This window comes from Pristiophorus japonicus, chromosome 24, assembly GCF_044704955.1.
Source record: "Pristiophorus japonicus isolate sPriJap1 chromosome 24, sPriJap1.hap1, whole genome shotgun sequence".
NCBI classification, from domain to species: Eukaryota; Metazoa; Chordata; class Chondrichthyes; family Pristiophoridae; genus Pristiophorus; species Pristiophorus japonicus.
This window is the reverse complement of record NC_092000.1, coordinates 4413766-4433027: the sequence shown is the minus strand read 5'-3', so window position 1 is coordinate 4433027 and position 19262 is coordinate 4413766. Positions and strand designations below refer to the sequence as shown.

The following is a 19262-nucleotide window of genomic DNA, read 5'->3' as shown; positions in this document are numbered from 1 at the left end:
TTTTTCTTTAAGGGCACATGTTTGGCTCCTCATTCACACGAAGGGAACCTAACGCTTCTTTTATGTGGTTGCTGGCAGCACTTGAAAAATCACTCAAATCAAATGGGGGTCGGATGAAGTTCAGCCACCTTATGGGTGCGGAAAGCAACACTAGGAAATTGGTGCTTTTTGCTGAAGCTCGGCGAAAAATGGGCACAATTTCTCCCTCGCTAGGTGCAGCATGCTCAATCTGATTGGCTGAAAGAATCTGTGCGAGACTTGGCAATGCCACTGTGCCGTGTTTAATCAGGACTTTTTGAAAGGATGCCTGTGCCCTGTTAAATGTTCTAAATGTGAATGTGAGTGTGAAAAACTACATAAGTGAGTGAAATGGAGTGCAGGACACGGAGAGGACGCATGAGGATGAACAAATGTGAGAGAAAGTACAAGAGAACAGAAGTGGAAAGGACGCATGACACAGAGCGCAAGGGAAAAGGAGAATGTACAGAGACAGTGGGAATAAATGCAGGGACAGGCACGTGAGGGGGTGAGAGAGAACGTTTCAGTGCTACAGGTGAGTTCATTTCTCCCTTTGCAGCACAGGATTCCGCATTTCCAGTTCTGTTATCATACAGGTTTGATGTGGTTGTCAGCTTTGCTCTCCTGATCAAAAGGATATTTCCAGTTTCCAAATCTATCTGGCAGCCGACACTGCTCAGATCGGACTATGGCTGTAGATATGTATCTGTTCAGGTGTGGTTGGGAAATTCATTATGAATTAAGATTCATAACTGCCACGACATTCTTTTGACCTCTCTGCTGGTCATTTGAATCTAAATCCCAGAGCCAAAGGCTCAACGATCTATCTAACTATCTAACATCACCCAACCCCCATTTTTATTAAACCTATTTTTTTGAAGATCTTTTTTCTATAGGAGTCAATTTCCTTTCCGAAATACAAACATCAGCACACATTGTGGTCATCTTTTCTAGTATTAGCGGTAGACATTCCACGCATGGTTGAATTTCCCAGTTGGATATTACAGAGATCAAGAAAGCCCAAAATGGACAGCCTGTCCATATATTCTAAAAATATTAGCACAGTATAGATGTTCTACCGCTAGATGTCCGTAGCTTAAATAGTAAATACTACAATCGTATAATTTATCAAATAAGCTGGAGACACCTTGAGATAAATCATCACTACTGCACCAAATAGTTGCCCACTGTGACTTCATGAATCCAACACTGAGGTTCTGAAAATTGGCCACAAGACTTTGCTTGGACTCCTCGTTCCCGAATCCTTGATCTAACAGGGATCTAGCATCTATGCCAAAAACTATTTATGGGGAGGGTTGTGGAACTTAGGGGGAGAAATTGCCCTGCGCCCCGATTAGGGGCGGTAACCTGCTTGGAGCGGTACTTCCTGCGCCCGGCGTGGAATTCCTGCCCCGGCCGTGGAATTGGCATTACCGCCCCTCAGAGAAAGTGGAGCTCAATCTCGCGCGCGCTCCAACTTCCTCTTGGGGTAGGTCCAGCGGCACTAACGGGTCACGAGCGGCAGTGCGATGCGGACGCTCCGTGTAGCGCTGATGCGTTTCAACATCCCTCCCCCTCGCTTAAACGGGAAGGCCGCTGTGCACTCTGTGCGGCCTCCACTGGCTGACCAGGGCGGCCCGGCACCCAAAACGGAGTGCCAGGCTGCATGCCGGTGGCCCGGACCACGCAAGGAGAAATGATTTGGAGCCGAGCGGTGAATCGGCAAAACCACCAACATGGTGGCACAAGGCGCTTGTGACCTCCCCTTTAACTTCCGAACTTCTGCCTCGCAAGTGGATGTTGGCCTGGTTCACGGCCCGCCAGGTTAGCGCTGGCACACGTTCGCGCCAGCCCCGCGGGGGGCGGAAAGGGGTCGGCCCGCAGCGCTAAGGGGTCACCGCACACGGCGATGGCGCTAACCACGGCTCTACCATGGCAGTGCCTCCGCTCGCTCCCGGGTAAATTCCCCTACCCCTGGGCGAAAGGTATTTTGCGCCCCATTAACACCCCCTGGAGGCACTAACAGGCAGCACACAGAGGGGCGATTTCAACCCCTTAATGTCATCAGTTGGTGAAGAACAGAAACGCATAATAATTTCCATTATTCTCAAGCCACATGTTAATGAAATGGTGTAATACTGAAACATGTCAACTGTAAGCTTGTGTTCACCTGTGACTGTTGGGCAACTTAAATAATGGCTTCAGGAATATTGATGATAAATGCAAAGCCTTTTAGCTAACGTTGAAATGGAAAGGGCCTACTCATCAAAAAAGATGTGAAAAACTTTGTGACAATGTATGATGATGATAGACACGAGAGTTCATTGCAGTTTGTAACAACAAAGATATCATCTCAGACGCCATCAATAACTGCGGTAATTACACAGGAATACACAGAGTGTGTAGAAGGACGGAATCGTGGACCATGTACATTTTCATGTACTTAAAATAAGATTTGGAAGAACAGCCCAGTTTGATATTCGAGGGCCAAAGTTGCCCACCGCTGGAAACGCGGCGCACTTCGCCTGTTTCAGCTGTTTTTACCGGCGCGGTGGCCCCCACGAGCAAAATTCCGCTCTTTGGCTTTTTTTTTCCAGCGGCCCGGAAGTCGGTCATAATGGGGGGGGGGGGGGGGCGGATGTGCAGCATTGAGTGGAAGTTCGCACCACGAGAGGGGCGGGGCGGAAGTTAGGGGGCGGGCGGGAGTGTCCGTCGCTGTGACTCGTCAGCATAGCGCTGGTGATGTCATCACGGTGCTGCAGGGGGGGGGGTATCAGGCTGCTTGTTGGCGACCCCGGCCGGACCCGGGGTCATAACTGTTGGCCCAACACGGCAGTCGGCCGACAAAAAAAAAAGATGCCAGCTGCAGCAGTAGGCCCTCCCCCTTTAATTGCAGCCGCCGTTTTGCAAGTGCACCACGCACAATGCACCGGCTATCGGTGTCACCGAGCGGCGGGAGCAAGATTTCTCGGCGTAATTTTGCGATTGGGGGGGGGGGGGTGCATGGATTCTGATGGTGCACTTAGGACGGATCGGCAGGAGCGAGCGGTAGTGGGGGGGGGGGGGGGGAGTGGGTCACCATCGGGATGTCACAGGAGCGGAATTTTCCAATTCCACTAAAGAGCGACGCCCATTACACTCCGCAGCATGGCCACCCATTTCCGGCAGTGACGGCCCTTTAAGGGAAGGGGAAATTTCGGCCTCTTGGTCTTTGCACTAAAATTGGTTTTAGTGTCTTTGTGCTTGGGAGGGCAAAAAAAATCATTTAGCCAGGGTTTGTACTCCCAGTCACTATCCAGTGATTCACTGTGGGCATCCAGCGATGGCAGGAGGAGTCTTGGTTCGATCCAGTGACTTTTACAGGAATATGGTCATTGGATGATTTTCTGATATTCTCCCAACCACATTAAATAAGCTGGAAACACAGTCTGAGCTCAATTGTGAAGATTTTTACTATCCCAGCACCAGAGGTGGAGGAGATACCTTTGTTGTTAAAAAAAAGGACTAAAGCCTAGACATAAACATTTGTTATATAAATGGGCAATCCTCTGCCTGTTACTTTAATGGAGACATAAACCACATTTATTTTAAAAGTGCACAGAAAAATGCCGCACAAAGCCGCTCAATCACTATTATCACAAACAGATATTTTTAGGCTTAATATTTGGGGCTTATTTTTGGGAATGGGGGAGGCTTGAGTAAAGGAGACCTCATGTTACTGTTTCAGTAATTACAGGTGATTTCTTAGTGAAATATCTTTGTTTTCACAATGTTTCCAATGCTTTTGTTTAAAACGTTGTGTCGATTCATCATCATCATCATTTATTTGAAGATTCAAGCCCAACAATCGTGATGAGATTCTTCAATGAGTCAACAATGCTCCAGATCGTAAGGTGCATAGTTGACTCATTGAAGAATCTCAATGAACAATAGCATTTCTGCAGTGTTAGCAAACGAGATACTGTCCATTTTATTTAGGAATGTTTGAGTAATGGTGGAGAATTAACAAGAAAGAAAATTGAAAGCTTATAGACGAAGGCCAACAATCCACTTTGTAAAAACAATGATCTCACTTTAACCCTTCCAGCGCTGCATCAATAACAACACCTCTTGTTAAAAGCAGCATTCTTTTCCTTGTTCGGAACCAACGTTTGAAATCTCGTGTTGTCATTCCATAAGCCTAGCTTCATGGTTTGGGCCTTACTGAATTGTACTAATTCCCTGATTGGTTTCACGTTCTAAAGTCAAAGTTCAAATGTTCACAACTTTCGCCGTAAGTAAATCAGATTTCAATATAGATTCAGCTGGAGGACATTCATCCTTTCTCCCTGTAAGTTGACAGTGCCCAACGGGCAGTGCACAATGTAAGAGTGGCACAGCATTTTAAATAAACTTCAAAGACACGGGTGATTTTGAACGAAAATCATGTCTTTGAAAGCTATGCTTAATATTCCCTTTGATGCCCCAGCACAAAACTGGTTGCTAATTAACATAGGGGTTTCTAGCTTGCAACACAGAAATTCCTAAAGTCAATGCTCCTTTAAACATACTATTTGTTACTAGTTTTCAGCCCTGCATATAAACTGAAAGAACAATTCATCTGGGCGTTATTTATAATCTAATGATTTCCTCTGCAAATCTTTTAGATGAGAACTCGTCAAATACTTTGGCACTGGTTGCATTGAAAGAGTTAAAATAACGGAACATGATACAGGATGCAGCAGAATACATCTCACTGAGCTCACTTGGTTTTCTGCTGGCAGTCGTGGCATGGAGGCTGCTCGACTTTGGCCTTCCATCGGGAGATAATGGTCGCTGTCCGAGTAGCCGTCCCTCCCCATTTCTTGCATCTCCACAGCCTGCAATACAAAGCCAAATTTGGGGAGGGTATTAAAGGGAAGGAAATGTGAGCCCCAGATGTATCTGAGTGAGCCGGAGGGCCCCTCATGCTCTCTGCTGTTCCTGAGCGTATCTCTGCCAGGTGTATATCCCACTGCATGCTCAATGTGTTGACATAAACAAATATCGAAGGAAAGAAAGGGTAAGCATCATGTCATGAACAGGTGCAGAAAATAATTAAAAAAAAAAAGGCTAATGGAACGCTGGCCTTTCTATCTGGAGGACTAGAATGCAAGTTATGCTGCAGCTGTACAAAGCCAGGTTAGACCACACCTGGAGCTTTCTGTGAGCAGCTCTGGGTACCGCACCTTAGGGAGGGTGTATTGGTCTTGGAGGGAGTGCAGTGTGGGTTTACCAGAATAATACCCGGACTCCGAGGGTTAAGTTACGAGGAGGAATTACACAAATTAGGGTTCTCTTCCCGAGAATTTAGAAGCTAAAAGGGGTGGTCTGATCGAAGCTTTCAAGATACTAAGAGGAACATAAGAACATAAGAACATAAGAACTAGGAACAGGAGTAGGCCATCTAGCCCCTCGAGCCTGCTCCGCCATTCAACAAGATCATGGCTGATCGGGCCGTGGACTCAGCTCCACTTACCCGCCCGCTCCCCGTAACCCTTAATTCCCTTATTGGTTAAAAATCTATCTATCTGTGATTTGAATACATCCAATGAGCTAGCCTCAACTGCTTCCCTGGGCAGGGAATTCCACAGATTCACAACCCTCTGGGAGAAGAAATTCCTTCTCAACTCGGTTTTAAATTGGCTCCCCCGTATTTTGAGGCTGTGCCCCCTAGTTCTAGTCTCCCCGACCAGTGGAAACAACCTCTCTGCCTCTATCTTGTCTATCCCTTTCATTATTTTAAATGTTTCTATAAGATCACCCCTCATCCTTCTGAACTCCAACGAGTAAAGACCCAGTCTACTCAATCTATCATCATAAGGTAACCCCCTCATCTCCGGAATCAGCCTAGTGAATCGTCTCTGTACCCCCTCTGTATATCCTTCCTTAAGTAAGGTGACCAAAACTGCACTCAGTACTCCAGGTGCGGCCTTACCAATACCCTGTACAGTTGCAGCAAGACCTCCCTGCTTTTGTACTCCATCCCTCTCGCAATGAAGGCCAACATTCCATTTGCCTTCCTGATTACCTGCTGCACCTGCAAACTAACTTTTTGGGATTCATGCACAAGGACCCCCAGGTCCCTCTGCACCGCAGCATGCTGTAATTTCTCCCCATTCAAATAATATTCCCTTTTACTGTTTTTTTTCCCAAGGTGGATGACCTCACATTTTCCAGCATTGTATTCCATCTGCCAAACCTTAGTCCAATCGCTTAACCTATCTAAATCTCTTTGCAGTCTTTCTGTGTCCTCTACACAACCCGCTTTCCCACTAATCTTTGTGTCATCTGCAAATTTTGTTGCACTACACTCTGTCCCCTCTTCCAGGTCATCTATGTATATTGTAAACAGTTGTGGTCCCAGCACCGATCCCTGTGGCACACCACTAACCACCGATTTCCAACCCGAAAAGGACCATTTATCCCGACTCTCTGCTTTCTGTTAGCCAGCCAATTCTCTATCCATGCTAATACATTTCCTCTGACTCCGCGTACCTTTATCTTCTGCAGTAACCTTTTGTGTGGCACCTTATCGAATGCCTTTTGGAAATCTAAATACACCACATCCATCGGTACACCTCTATCCACCATGCTCGTTATATCCTCAAAGAATTCCAGTAAATTAGTTAAACATGATTTCCCCTTCATGAATCCATGTTGCGTCTGCTTGATTGCACTATTCCTATCTAGATGTCCCGCTATTTCTTCCTTATTGATAGTTTCAAGCATTTTCCCCACTACAGAGGTTAAACTAACCGGCCTATAGTTACCTGCCTTTTGTCTGCCCCCTTTTTTAAACAGGGGGCAGACAGTATCAGGTAGATAGAGAGAAACTATTTCTACTGGCTGGAGAGTCTAGGACGAGGGGCCATAGTCTAAACAATAAAGCCATAACTTTCAGGAGTGGTACTGGGAAACATTTCTACACACATAGGTGGTAGAGGTTTGGAACTTTCTTCCGCAAACGGCAATTGATGCTCGATCAATTGTTCATTTTAAATCAGAGAGTGATGGCTTTTTGTTAACCAAAGGTGTTAAGGGACATGGGTCAAAGGTGGATATATAGAGTCAGGTCGCAGATCAGCCATGAATGGCGGAGTGGGTTCGAGGGGCTGAATGGCATACTCCTGTTCCTATGTTCCTATTATAACTCAGAAGGTTCACACACTAGACAATTAGCCTATACACTAATTGATTTGTTTTTTCATTCTCGGGATGTGGCTGTCGCTGGCAAGGCCGGCATTTATTGCCCGTTCCCAGTTGACCTGAAAAGATGGTGGTGGGCCACTTGCTTGAACTGCTGCAGTCTGTGTGGCGATTGTACCACCATAATGTTGCTAGGTCAGGAGTTATAGGATTAACCTCACAACTAAGGTTCAGGTATTTACATCTGTTTTAAATATTTATCTTAAATTTTATGATAATCTTTCTTATCATTACCTTTGGGGTCATCGCTACTGGGAATGGAACATTTCGCAAGTTTCTGTCTTCAGTAACAGGGTCAAATATTTTCCGGTCAGGCAAAGCATAGGTTAGATACAGAGTCATGTTCCTTCTATTCTACCACAAAAGTGCACCTTAACCTCTGCCGATGCCAGTGGAACATTTCCATTTTCCATGCCACTATCCTTCCCCAAAATGCTGCTTTAGTGTCAATTTTAGCTGAATTATGGGTAGGCCCATTGTGACCTGGGTTGAGATTGTCCTAAACTCACTTCATGTGGAATTCTTTAGCTGTCAGACAAAAGAGACTTTCAACTTAAGTGCGTGCTGGCGAGATTAAAACCCCGGTCACAGAGGTAACAAGATGGTGCTCCATCCCACTGTGTCTTTGTGGTTAATCATCTAGCTTCTCAGTGGCAACATAAAGTGCTGCAGTATTATCAACGTGTCAATTGTTTGGAGTGATGAGAGGAGTGCTGTTGCTTGTGTGCTGGTGAGCAGACATCGAGACAGACACTGGTCTCAGCCATTGCACTGCTGGTAGTAACCGTACTACCAACAGCTTCTAACTGTGAGCATATCAACACTGAAATATGACAAGCTAATAATAATTTATTTATAGAATGCCTCATCTCATGTCTGAAAGTGCTAATGAATTGCTTTTGGAGTGTTATGTAAGCTATCACAACATGGGCTGCATAGATAATAATGGTTACCTGGAAGTAATTACCAGTAAGTAATCTAACTGGGTGGGGGGGAGATACAGATATCATTGAAAATTACAAGAATAAATCCTGACAATTAATTAAATGCCAAGGTGAGATAAATGTCTTGAAATCACTCCAGGGTATCAATTATTCTTCTGACATGGGCTAATTTAGTTATTTGGGGATTCATTTGATTATGTTTTGGGTCTGTTCTTGTCTGCTTCATTAACATTTATTGAGAAGCAATTTGGAGGTATCAGGGGATTCCTTGGTCAATATATCTTATATTGCTCTGTTATATGTTATATATCTGCACTCCTTCTAATTCTGGCCTCTTGAGCATCCCTGATTTTAATCGCTCCACCATCGGTGGCCGTGCCTTCTGTTGCCTGGGCCCCAAGCTCTGGAACTCCCTCCCTAAACCCCTCCGCCTCTCTCTCCTCCTTCAAGATGCTCCTTAAAACCTACCTCTTTGACCAAGCTTTTGGTCACCTGCCCTAATTTCTCCTTATGTGGCTTGGTCTCAAATTTTTTAATCTCCTGTTAAAGGCGCTATATAAATGCAAGTTATTGTGTCATATAATGTAGTCTATTCTGTAGTGCATGGGAGGAAACCACTCGTAGGAGTGTGCAATTACTGTGTGACAAGTTTACAGAGGCAGTTTCCATTCTAAATTTGGGGGTAGGAATTTATAATGGAAAAGTTGATAGGAAGTGTGCACAGACATAATATTTATAAATATACTCATCAACTTTCCCTGGCATTTCACCCAGAAAGTGTAGTCTTCAGGTGAGCGCGGGATAAAGAAAGACTTGCATTTAGATAGCGCCTTGCACGATCTCAGGACGTCCCAAAGCGCTTTACAGCCAATTAAGTACTTTTATTTTTGAAGTGCAGTCACTGTTGTAATGTGGGAAACGCAGCAGCCAATTTGTGCACAGCAAACTCCCATAAACAGCAATGTGATAAAGACCAGATAATCTGTTTTTGTTATGTTGATTGAGGGATAAATATTGGCCCCAGGACACCGGGGCGACCTCTCCTGCTCTTCTTCGAAATAGTGCCATACACCTAAGAGAGCAAACGGGGCCTCGGTTTAACATGTCAGCTGAAAATCAGCCCCTCCGACAGTGCAGCGCTCCCTCAGTACTGCAGTCTCAGCCTAGATTTTTGTGCTCAAGTCTCTGGAGCGGGACTTGAACCCACAACCTCTGACTCAGAGGCAAGAGTGCTACTCACTAAGGCATGGCTGAGGCCAGGGACAATTGAACCAGGGGTGCAAATGTGATACAGTCCCCAGATTGAAAGGCTTACATTCTGTCCCATAAGAACATAAGAAATAGGAGGAGTAGGCCATTCGGCCCCTTGAACCTGCTCTGCCATTCAGTGAGATCATGGCTGATCTTCGACCTCAACTCCACTTTCCTGCACTGTCCCCATATCCCTTAATGTCTCTATTTTTGATATTTCTATTATAATTCCTGTGTGCACATTTAGAATAGAGAATGCCTCCGTAAACTTGCCATGTTGCAAATTCATCTGCACACGTGCCATCCAATACAAGCCATTCTCGGGCTTTCAGGTGATCTTATCAAAAAATTTAAGTGAATGTTTTTCCACGTGCCAGAAGGAAAATAAATGTAATGAGTTATAAAGAATTAAAAACAATGCATTAATAACTTGGACCGAGTGGGAATGTTTGATCCATGTTTTCTATCTTTAATATTGCACTGGACAGTAAAGCCCCTCCAGGTATCATGACTGAGATATGATTGGTAATTAATGGGACCTGTAAAATGGAGAGAGAAAGTGAATGAGGGTATACTATAGAAACAGGAAAATTAATTTTCCTAACGTTTAAGTGAAAGTCAGGAAAGTGTAGTTATGAATACTAAATTGATAGCTTTCTCTTGGAGACATTTGTGTCCCTGCCTATAATTAACTTTTTAAGAAAGCTGAATTTGATGGCCTGGCTACTACCCAAGATATCGGGACCATGCAGGTGGGAGATAAATAAAGTTCTGCAGACGACTAAAATCTTTTGATAAGATCACCTGAAATCCCGAGAATGGCTTGTATCGGATGGCACGGGTCTCAGTCAAGCTCAGTTACTTGACATGAAATGGTTAGTGTGGCTCAGGGAATGAGACAACTTTTAAAGCATTGACACATACTCGATCAAGAAACTATCTAATTAATGAAACAATCAGGATAGAATTAAACACACTGGTGCCTGTTAGAGGGATTGAAGTTGAAGTTGAAGTGGGGAGTTACATGGAATTTGGATTGGGATAATTGAAGACTAGGGAGAAATAAATTTAGCAAGAATTATCCACAAGATGGATATAAGTAAAAGTGAGATCTGGAGAATTGTTAAAAGTCCATGGGCTAGAACCTCCACTTTTTTTGCACGCTTAATGCCTACTTAACGCCCATTTTACCGCTGAAATGATGTATAACGCCCAGATATCGCCCATTTAGCCACAAAATGGAAACTGACGGGCATTTTTCAGAAACCTATCGCCGAGCGTTACTTTCCGCACGAAATTAACGCCGGGAAAAAATAATACCGCCCGCCCACTTTTTTTGGGGCGGAATCATCAGAATGGGCGAAATCAACGCCCATAATATCGCCCAGCGTTACTTTCCACACGGAATTAACGCCGAGATTCAATAATACCACCCCGCCCACTTTTTTTTATCGTAAAGAGCATATTTACCGAAACTACTGGTCATGAGATCGCCCACCTCGCACACATATCGCCCACAATATTGCTCGCCCCAAAAAAACGGCCAGTAAAAGTGGAACTAACCGGAACTAATCACAGCATTATGGACGCCATGTTCTACATCACATGTCGTGTCCTTTAAAAGGCTGCTGTGCTTCAACCTCGGGGAAGTTCGGATATACTCTGCAGGTCGTTGGAGTTGATGTGAACATCTGTACAAACATCTTGACCATACTGTGACCGATTGGAATGGAAGAGGTGTGGTCATCGGGACATTCCTTGTTTGTGACCAATCGGTGGAAAACAGAGAGCCAATGCAATGGGGCCTGTCCTTTCTCACCCTCTCTTGAAGACCAATTACATGCAGCAGACTCGAGATCGCCGAAGGTACGCTCCACAGCATTATGTGCCCAATATAAGACATGCCAGACTAATGAGGAGGACCAGACGTTACACCCCCCCCACCCCCCGCAAGTACAAGGTGAAGCATTCTTACCTCGACTTGCCTGACACCACCTGCCTTCGGAGACTGCGCTTCCACAAAGAGGTTATCACTGAGGTATGCCAGCTGATAAGGGAGATCTGCAGCCTGCCAGCACCATTAGTACTGCACTGTCTGTCGAGGTCAAAGTCACTGCGGCACTGTCGTTCTACGCCTCGGGTTCTTTTCAGGCCACACAGCTGGCAACATTTGCGGACTTTCTCAGCATGCCACACATCGCTGCATTAGACAGGTCACTGAAGCCCTGTACGCACGTAGGAGGGACTTGATCAGCTTCCCTATGACCAGGGAGGCACAGAGTGAGAGGGCTCTAGGATTCTCCAGAATTGCAAACTTCCCCAAGGTGCAGGGAGCAATAGACTTCGCAGTGTGGGCACCTTTTCAGGATGCAGAGGTTTTCAGAAACCGCAAGGGATTCCACTCCCTGAATGTTCAACTCGTTGTCGACCAGCAGCAAATTATACTGGCAGTGAATGCTCAATTTCCGGGCAGCATCCATGATGCTCACATCCTGCGTGAGAGCACTGTATCTGACTTGTTTAACAATCAGCCACAAGGTCAATGCTGGATGCTTTGTGACAAAGGATATGGCCTCGCCACCTGGCTGATGACCCCGCTGTGTGACACCCACACCGAGGCCGAGGGGCGATACAAAGAGAGCCACAGAGCCACTCGCAATATCATGGAGAAAACCATTGGAGTGCTTAAGCAGCGCTTTGGATGCCTGGACCACTCCGGAGGCGGCCTCCTGAGCAGGTAGCTCAATTCATGCTGCATAACTTGGCTATCAGGAGGGGACAAGAATTGCCTGATGAGTCTGACAGTCCACCTCACCAGAGAGAGGAAGAGGAGGACGAGGAGGTGGACACTGACATCGGCCCAGACAATCAGGCTGATGCTGAAGCCATGCCCCCGCCCCCCTGTAGACTGCTTGAAAGGGCCCATGGTGGCATGATAGCTGCAAGAGCCTTACGTCAGGAGCTCATCAATGCTCACTTTGCCTGAAAGAACGTTGGTGTTATTTGCAAGGCTGACACACTGCTGGGTGTGCAGGTCATACATCAATGGTAAGCATCACCTTGGTGACAGTTAAAGTTTAAGTTGATTGAAGTTAAGTGTAATTATACCCTTTGATGTTAAGGAATCACCAGCATGTAACGGTGCAGTTATCTGAGCCAATATGCGACGAGGTTTTGTTGAATAAAAAACATTTAAACCAAACAGCTGTCTGAAATCATCAGTATTTCTGTAAAAACCAACCCCGCCCCGCCTCCCCCGCTTCTCGTCCCCACCTCTACCCCTTCCCCTTCCCCTCCTGACTCCAAGCCGCCTGGCCGAGGAGCTCCTCAGACGATGCTTCATTGGGGGTGAGGGGGGGGGGGGGGGAGATGACTGATCCGCTGCTTAAGACGGATACGGGAGAGGACGGTCCCGAGGTGGGAATGTGCTCCGAGCCAGAAGCAAGATGTTGCTGCTGGCTCTCATGTGTGGTTGGCAATGGGGGTGCATCACCTTGGGGTGCAGTGCCGCGGTCTGGGACCACTGGGAGCCCTTTGCCACTACTGTTCCTGGCTACCAGCTCCAGGGCCTCCACCATCTCTTCCATGTTATATCGTATTTGTTGGACAAAAACGTGGTGCCAACTATGTTCTTGGTGCTTAGTAGGCTTTTTACATAACACATAAGAATTAGGAACAGGGGTAGGACATCCAGCCCCTCGAGCCTGCTCCGCCATTCAACAAGATCATGGCTGATCTGGCCGTGGACTCAGCTCCACTTACCCGCCCGCTCCCCATAACCCTTAATTCCCTTATTGGTTAAAATTCTATCTATCTGAGATTTGAATACATTCAATGAGCTAGCCTCAACTGCTTCCTTGGGCAGAGAATTCCACAGATTCACAACCCTCTGGGAGAAGAAATTCCTTCTCAACTCGGTTTTAAATTGACTCCCCCGTATTTTGAGGCTGTGCCCCCTAGTTCTAGTCTCCCCGACCAGTGGAGACAACCTCTCTGCCTCTATCTTGTCTATCCCTTTCATTATTTTAAATGCTTCTATAAGATCACCCCTCATCCTTCTGAACTCCAATGAGTAAAGACCCAGTCTACTCAATCTATCATCATAAGGTAACCCCCTCATCTCCGGAATCAGCCTAGTGAATCGTCTCTGTACCCCCTCCAAAGCTAGTATATCCTTCCTTAAGTAAGGTGACCAAAACTGCACGCAGTACTCCAGGTGCAGCCTTACCAATACCCTGTACAGTTGCAGCAGGACCTCCCTGCTTTTGTACTCCATCCCTCTTGCAATGAAGGCCAACATTCCATTCGCCTTCCTGATTACCTGCTGCACCTGCAAACTAACTTTTTGGGATTCATGCACAAGGACCCCCAGGTCCCTCTGCACCGCAGCATGTTGTAATTTCTCCCCATTCAAATAATATTTCCTTTTACTGTTTTTTTTTCCAAAGGTGGATGACCTCACATTTTACGACATTGTATTCCATCTGCCAAACCTTAGCCCATTCGCTTAACCTATCTAAATCTCTTTGCAGCCTCTCTGTGTCCTCTACACAACCCGCTTTCCCACTAATCTTTGTGTCATCTGCAAATATTGTTGCACTACACTCTGTCCCCTCTTCCAGGTCATCTATGTATATTGTAAACAGTTGTGGTCCCAGCACCGATCCCTGTGGCACACCACTAACCACCAATTTCCAACCCAAAAAGGACCCATTTCTCCCGACTCTCTGCTTTCTGTTAGCCAGCCAATTCTCGATCCATGCTAATGTATTTCCTCTGACTCCGCGTACCTTTATCTTCTGCAGTAACCTATTGTGTGGCACCTTATCGAATGCCTTTTGGAAATCTAAATACACCACATCCATCGGTACACCTCTATCCACCATGCTCGTTATATCCTCAAAGAATTCCAATAAATTAGTTAAACATGATTTCCCCTTCATGAATCCATGTTGCGTCTGCTTGATTGCACTATTCCTATCTAGATGTCCCGCTATTTCTTCCTTAATGATAGCTTCAAGCATTTTCCCCACTACAGATGTTAAACTAACCGGCCTATAGTTACCTGCCTTTTGTCTGCTGGTGAATCTCCCTCGTGCCTCCCACAACAGACAAACAAGCACACACCACAGGCACACACGCCTTCAGTCCCTCTGAGCTCCCTCCCTCTCTCTGTCTTCTCTTCTGCGCATGTCACGATGACCCTTGACCTCCTGAATCGCGGGAATCGAGCGTTGCCATGCCGTTGCTAAGGACGGCGACACTTTACGGCAGAAAGTCAGCGAGATTTAACGCCACTGCCCATTTCATATCGCTCACGGTAACGCCCATTTAAAAAAATGGAGACTGGGTGCTTTGAGAATGGGCGAGAAGCCGGCGATCTGAAAAACCTTTTTTACCGCCCAAGCCGGAAATAACGCCCATTTTTGGGCGATGAGCGCAAAAGTGGAAAATCTAGCCCCATGATTTGTTGATTGGATGTTAAAACTGTAGTGTTGCTTGAAATGATTGTGAGACTGAATTTAACTGTGACTGTAATAATTATGTTTTGTAGGTAACAGAGCGTTGGAAAAACCAGTGCCACTCCTGTACCTACCATGCTTTACGGGTCTAACAAGACCTGTCTCATTGGGCTTAATATATCAGCACACCCTTAGGTTCGTATTATTTCACAAGCTTTCCAACTTTTAATGATAGTGTATTTAATATATGTCGATGGCTAACCAGCACTACCAAAAATAATTAATTGAGCACACTGAACGAGAAGGTCCGGAGCAACGTAGAGGAGACCCCAGGCGGGGGGCAGAATTCGAACACCGGAACAGTAAATTGAACTTGAGTGAGAAGTTGCTCCTTCTCCTCAAAGGATTGGACTGTAAGAAAGGGGAAATCTTAATTTCTGAGTCGCCCTACTAAGTAACATCCAAGTGGAGAAACCAAAAAGCAAATAACTTTGCAATAGCTAGAGCATTCAAAAGCCAGTTCTGAGAAGTCATTAAGGATGTTTCCTTCTCAAAGGAGGGACTGTAAGAAATCGTGAATCGGAAGAAATAACTTCAGTCTCTTCAGCCTGGTATTAGAATTCCATTCCATGGTACAATGGCTAAAGCTACTTGAACATAAGCGGAAACATCAATAACTGATGTTCCAAACATCTGAAGGCCAAGAACGGTCTGTCTGACTCCAACCGTGGGAGGATGTGAAGAGGAGAGTTTCACCTAAGAGGTGATACAAAGGGCCCAAAATTTGCCACCATTGAGCTCCAAATTTTTGGAGGTAACTTAATTTAGCAAATTTCACGAAGGGTATAACGCCGTCCTTAACAGGTAACGGCCGATTTTTTAAGTTAAGGTTTTAATGACGTCACCCGGGGTCAAACCCACCCATAACGCCATTTTTGCCCATTTTTGCAAGTTTCGCCAACAAGGATTTTTTCAAAAACGGTGCCGGGGACCACTGGGGACCACCTTGAAAAACCTTACCTTATCAAATCGGAGTCAGATAGAAATCGGCGTTACAGACGCCATCTTGTTTATCTCCCTCAGCCAGACACAGGAGCTTGGCGCTGGGCTTCCACAGAAGCCCGGGGGGGGGGAGTGGGGGAGGTGGAAGCCAAGCCGGGGAGAGGGGCAGCAGCGGGGCCATTCGACCGGGGATGGGACAGAAAATGTTGGAAATCTCAGCGGGTCGGCTTGGGAAAAAATCAGCATGGGTTAGCTACAGAGTAAAGCCGTACAATTATATGTTACCCTGGAAACCAAATTACTTGGACATGCGCAGAATGAGGCCTCAGTTTTTCGGAGCTATCAATTAGCTCCAGCCACAGAAGCTAAGGTCTTTCTGCACGGCGCCCAATTCAAAGAAAAAAAATGGCAACATTTCAGATTTAATTTTTTGCCGCTTCTTCGGCTTAAAAAAAATCGTCCTCTAATCTTAAATCGTGCCAAAAAAAGACAATGTGGAATTTTTGGCCCCAGGAACTCGCCATATCATAGGTTAAATGATCCTGTCCATATTCTATACCAGGCCCACTCCTAAAAAAAGAGAATAAAATAAAGATCTAGAAGGCGTTTCGGAGCAGACAGTGAAGATATAACTGTTCGTGCCACCAATCATCTGTCCAATCAGGACTAATAACAACTATTTGTCATGGTCGTATGTCTATTATGTCTTTCCTGGTTGTGTTTATGACTATATCTGAACTACCGCTCCCTTAATAAAATGCCTTATAACTCCTAAGACCCTTTGGGTATCTGTGAAGGTTCAGAGAAGGTTCACTCGGTTGATTCCGGGGATGAGGGAATTGACTTATAAGGAAAGGTTGAGTAGGTTGGGCCTCTACTCATTGGAATTCAGAAGAATGAGAGGTGATCTTATCAAAACGTATAAGATTATGAGGGGGCTTGACAGGGTGGACGCAGAGAGGATGTTTCCACTGATGGGGGAGACTAGAACTAGAGGGCATGATCTTAGAATAAGGAGCCGCCCTTTTAAAACTGAGATGAGGAGAAATTTCTTCTCTGAGGGTTGTAAATCTGTGGAATTCGCTGCCTCAGAGAGCTGTGGAAGCCGGGACATTGAATAAATTTAAGACAGAAATAGACAGTTTCTTAAACGATAAGGGGATAAGGGGTTATGGGGAGTGGGCGGGGAAGTGGAGCTGAGTCCATGATCGGATCAGCCATGATCTTATTGAATGGCGGAGCAGGCTCGAGGGCCCACTCCTGTTCCTATTTCCTATGTTCTTAAGGCCGGCATTTGTAGCCCATCCTTAATTGCCCTTGAGAAGGTGGTGGTGAGCCGCCTTCTTAGAAACATAGAAACATAGAAAAGTGGTGCAGGAGCAGGCCATTCAGCCCTTCTAGCCTGCACCGCCATTCAATGAGTTCATGGCTGAACATGAAACTTCAGTAACCCCTTCCTGCTTTCACGCCATACCCGTCAGAATTTTAAACGTTTCTATGAGGTCCCCTCTCACTCTTCTGAACTCCAGTGAATACAAGCCAAGTTGATCCAGTCTTTCTTGATAGGTCAGTCCCACCATCCCGGGAATCAGTCTGGTGAATCCTCGCTGCACTCCCTCAATAGCAAGAATGTCCTTCCTCAAGTTAGGAGACCAAAACTGTACACAATACTCCAGGTGTGGCCTCACCAAGGCCCTGTACAACTGTAGCAACACCTCCCTGCCCCTGTACTCAAATCCCCTCGCTATGAAGGCCAACATGCCATTTGCTTTCTTAACCGCCTGCTGCACCTGCATGCCAACCTTCAATGACTGATGTACCATGATACCCAGGTCTCGTTGCACCTTCCCTTTTCCTAATCTGTCACCATTCAGATAATAGTCTGTCTCTCTGTTTTTACCACCAAAGTGGATAACCTCACATTTATCCACATTATACTTCATCTGCCACGCATTTGCCCACTCACCTAACCTATCCAAGTCACTCTGCAGCCTCATAGCATCCTCCTCGTAGCTCACACTGCCACCCAACTTAGTGTCATCCGCAAATTTGGAGATACTACATTTAATCCCCTCGTCTAAATCATTAATGTACAATGTAAACAGCTGGGGCCCCAGCACAGAACCTTGCGGTACCCCACTAGTCACTGCCTGCCATTCTGAAAAGTACCCATTTACTCCTACTCTTTGCTTCCTGTCTGACAACCAGTTCTCAATCCACGTCAGCACACTACCCCCAATCCCATGTGCTTTAACTTTGCACATTAATCTCCTGTGTGGGACCTTGTCGAAAGCCTTCTGAAAGTCCAAATATACCACATCAACTGGTTCTCCTTTGTCCACTTTACTGGAAACATCCTCAAAAAATTCCAGAAGATTTGTCAAGCATGATCTCCCTTTCACAAATCCATGCTGACTTGGACCTATCATGTCACCATTTTCCAAATGCGCTGCTATGACATCCTTAATAATTGATTCCATCATTTTACCCACTACTGAGGTCAGGCTGACCGGTCTATAATTCCCTGCTTTCTCTCTCCCTCCTTTTTTAAAAAGTGGGGTTACATTGGCTACCCTCCACTCGATAGGAACAGATCCAGAGTCAATGGAATGTTGGAAAATGACTGTCAATGCATCTGCTATTTCCAAGGCCACCTCCTTAAGTACTCTGGGATGCAGTCCATCAGACCCTGGGGATTTATCGGCCTTCAATCCCATCAATTTCCCCAACACAATTTCCCGACTAATAAAGATTTCCCTCAGTTCCTCCTCCTTACTAGACCCCCCGACCCCTTTTATAACCGGAAGGTTGTTTGTGTCCTCCTTAGTGAATACCGAACCAAAGTACTTGTTCAATTGGTCTGCCATTTCTTTGTTCCCCGTTATGACTTCCCCTGATTCTGACTGCAGGGGACCTACGTTTGTCTTTACTAACCTTTTTCTCTTTACATACCTATAGAAACTTTTGCAATCCGTCTTAATGTTCCCTGCAAGCTTCTTCTCGTACTCCATTTTCCCTGCCCTAATCAAACCCTTTGTCCTCCTCTGCTGAGTTCTAAATTTCTCCCAGTCCCCCGGTTCGCTGCTATTTCTGGCCAATTTGTATGCCACTTCCTTGGCTTTAATACTAGCCCTGATTTCTTGAACTGCTTCAGTCCATGACACTTCAGAGTAGCTTGTTAGGCCATTTCAGAGAGTCAACCTCATTGCTGTGGTTCTGGAGTCACATATCGGCCAGACCGGGTCAGGGCGGCAGATTTCCTTCTCTAAAGGACATCAGTGAACCAGATGGGTTTTTCCGACAATCCGGTGGTTTCATGGTCACCGTTACTGATACTAGCTTTTTATTCCTGATTTAT

At 45.8% G+C, this 19262-nt stretch overlaps 1 protein-coding gene across 1 annotated transcript in view; it reads right to left on the bottom strand.

Moving 5' to 3' along the window:
• The window catches only part of LOC139238010 (voltage-dependent P/Q-type calcium channel subunit alpha-1A-like), a 587825-nt gene that overhangs the window by 34363 nt on the left and 534200 nt on the right, over positions 1–19262 (bottom strand). The window contains 1 exon segment of the mRNA XM_070867408.1: positions 4764–4877. Within this exon segment, the coding sequence (XP_070723509.1) occupies positions 4764–4877 (114 nt within the window).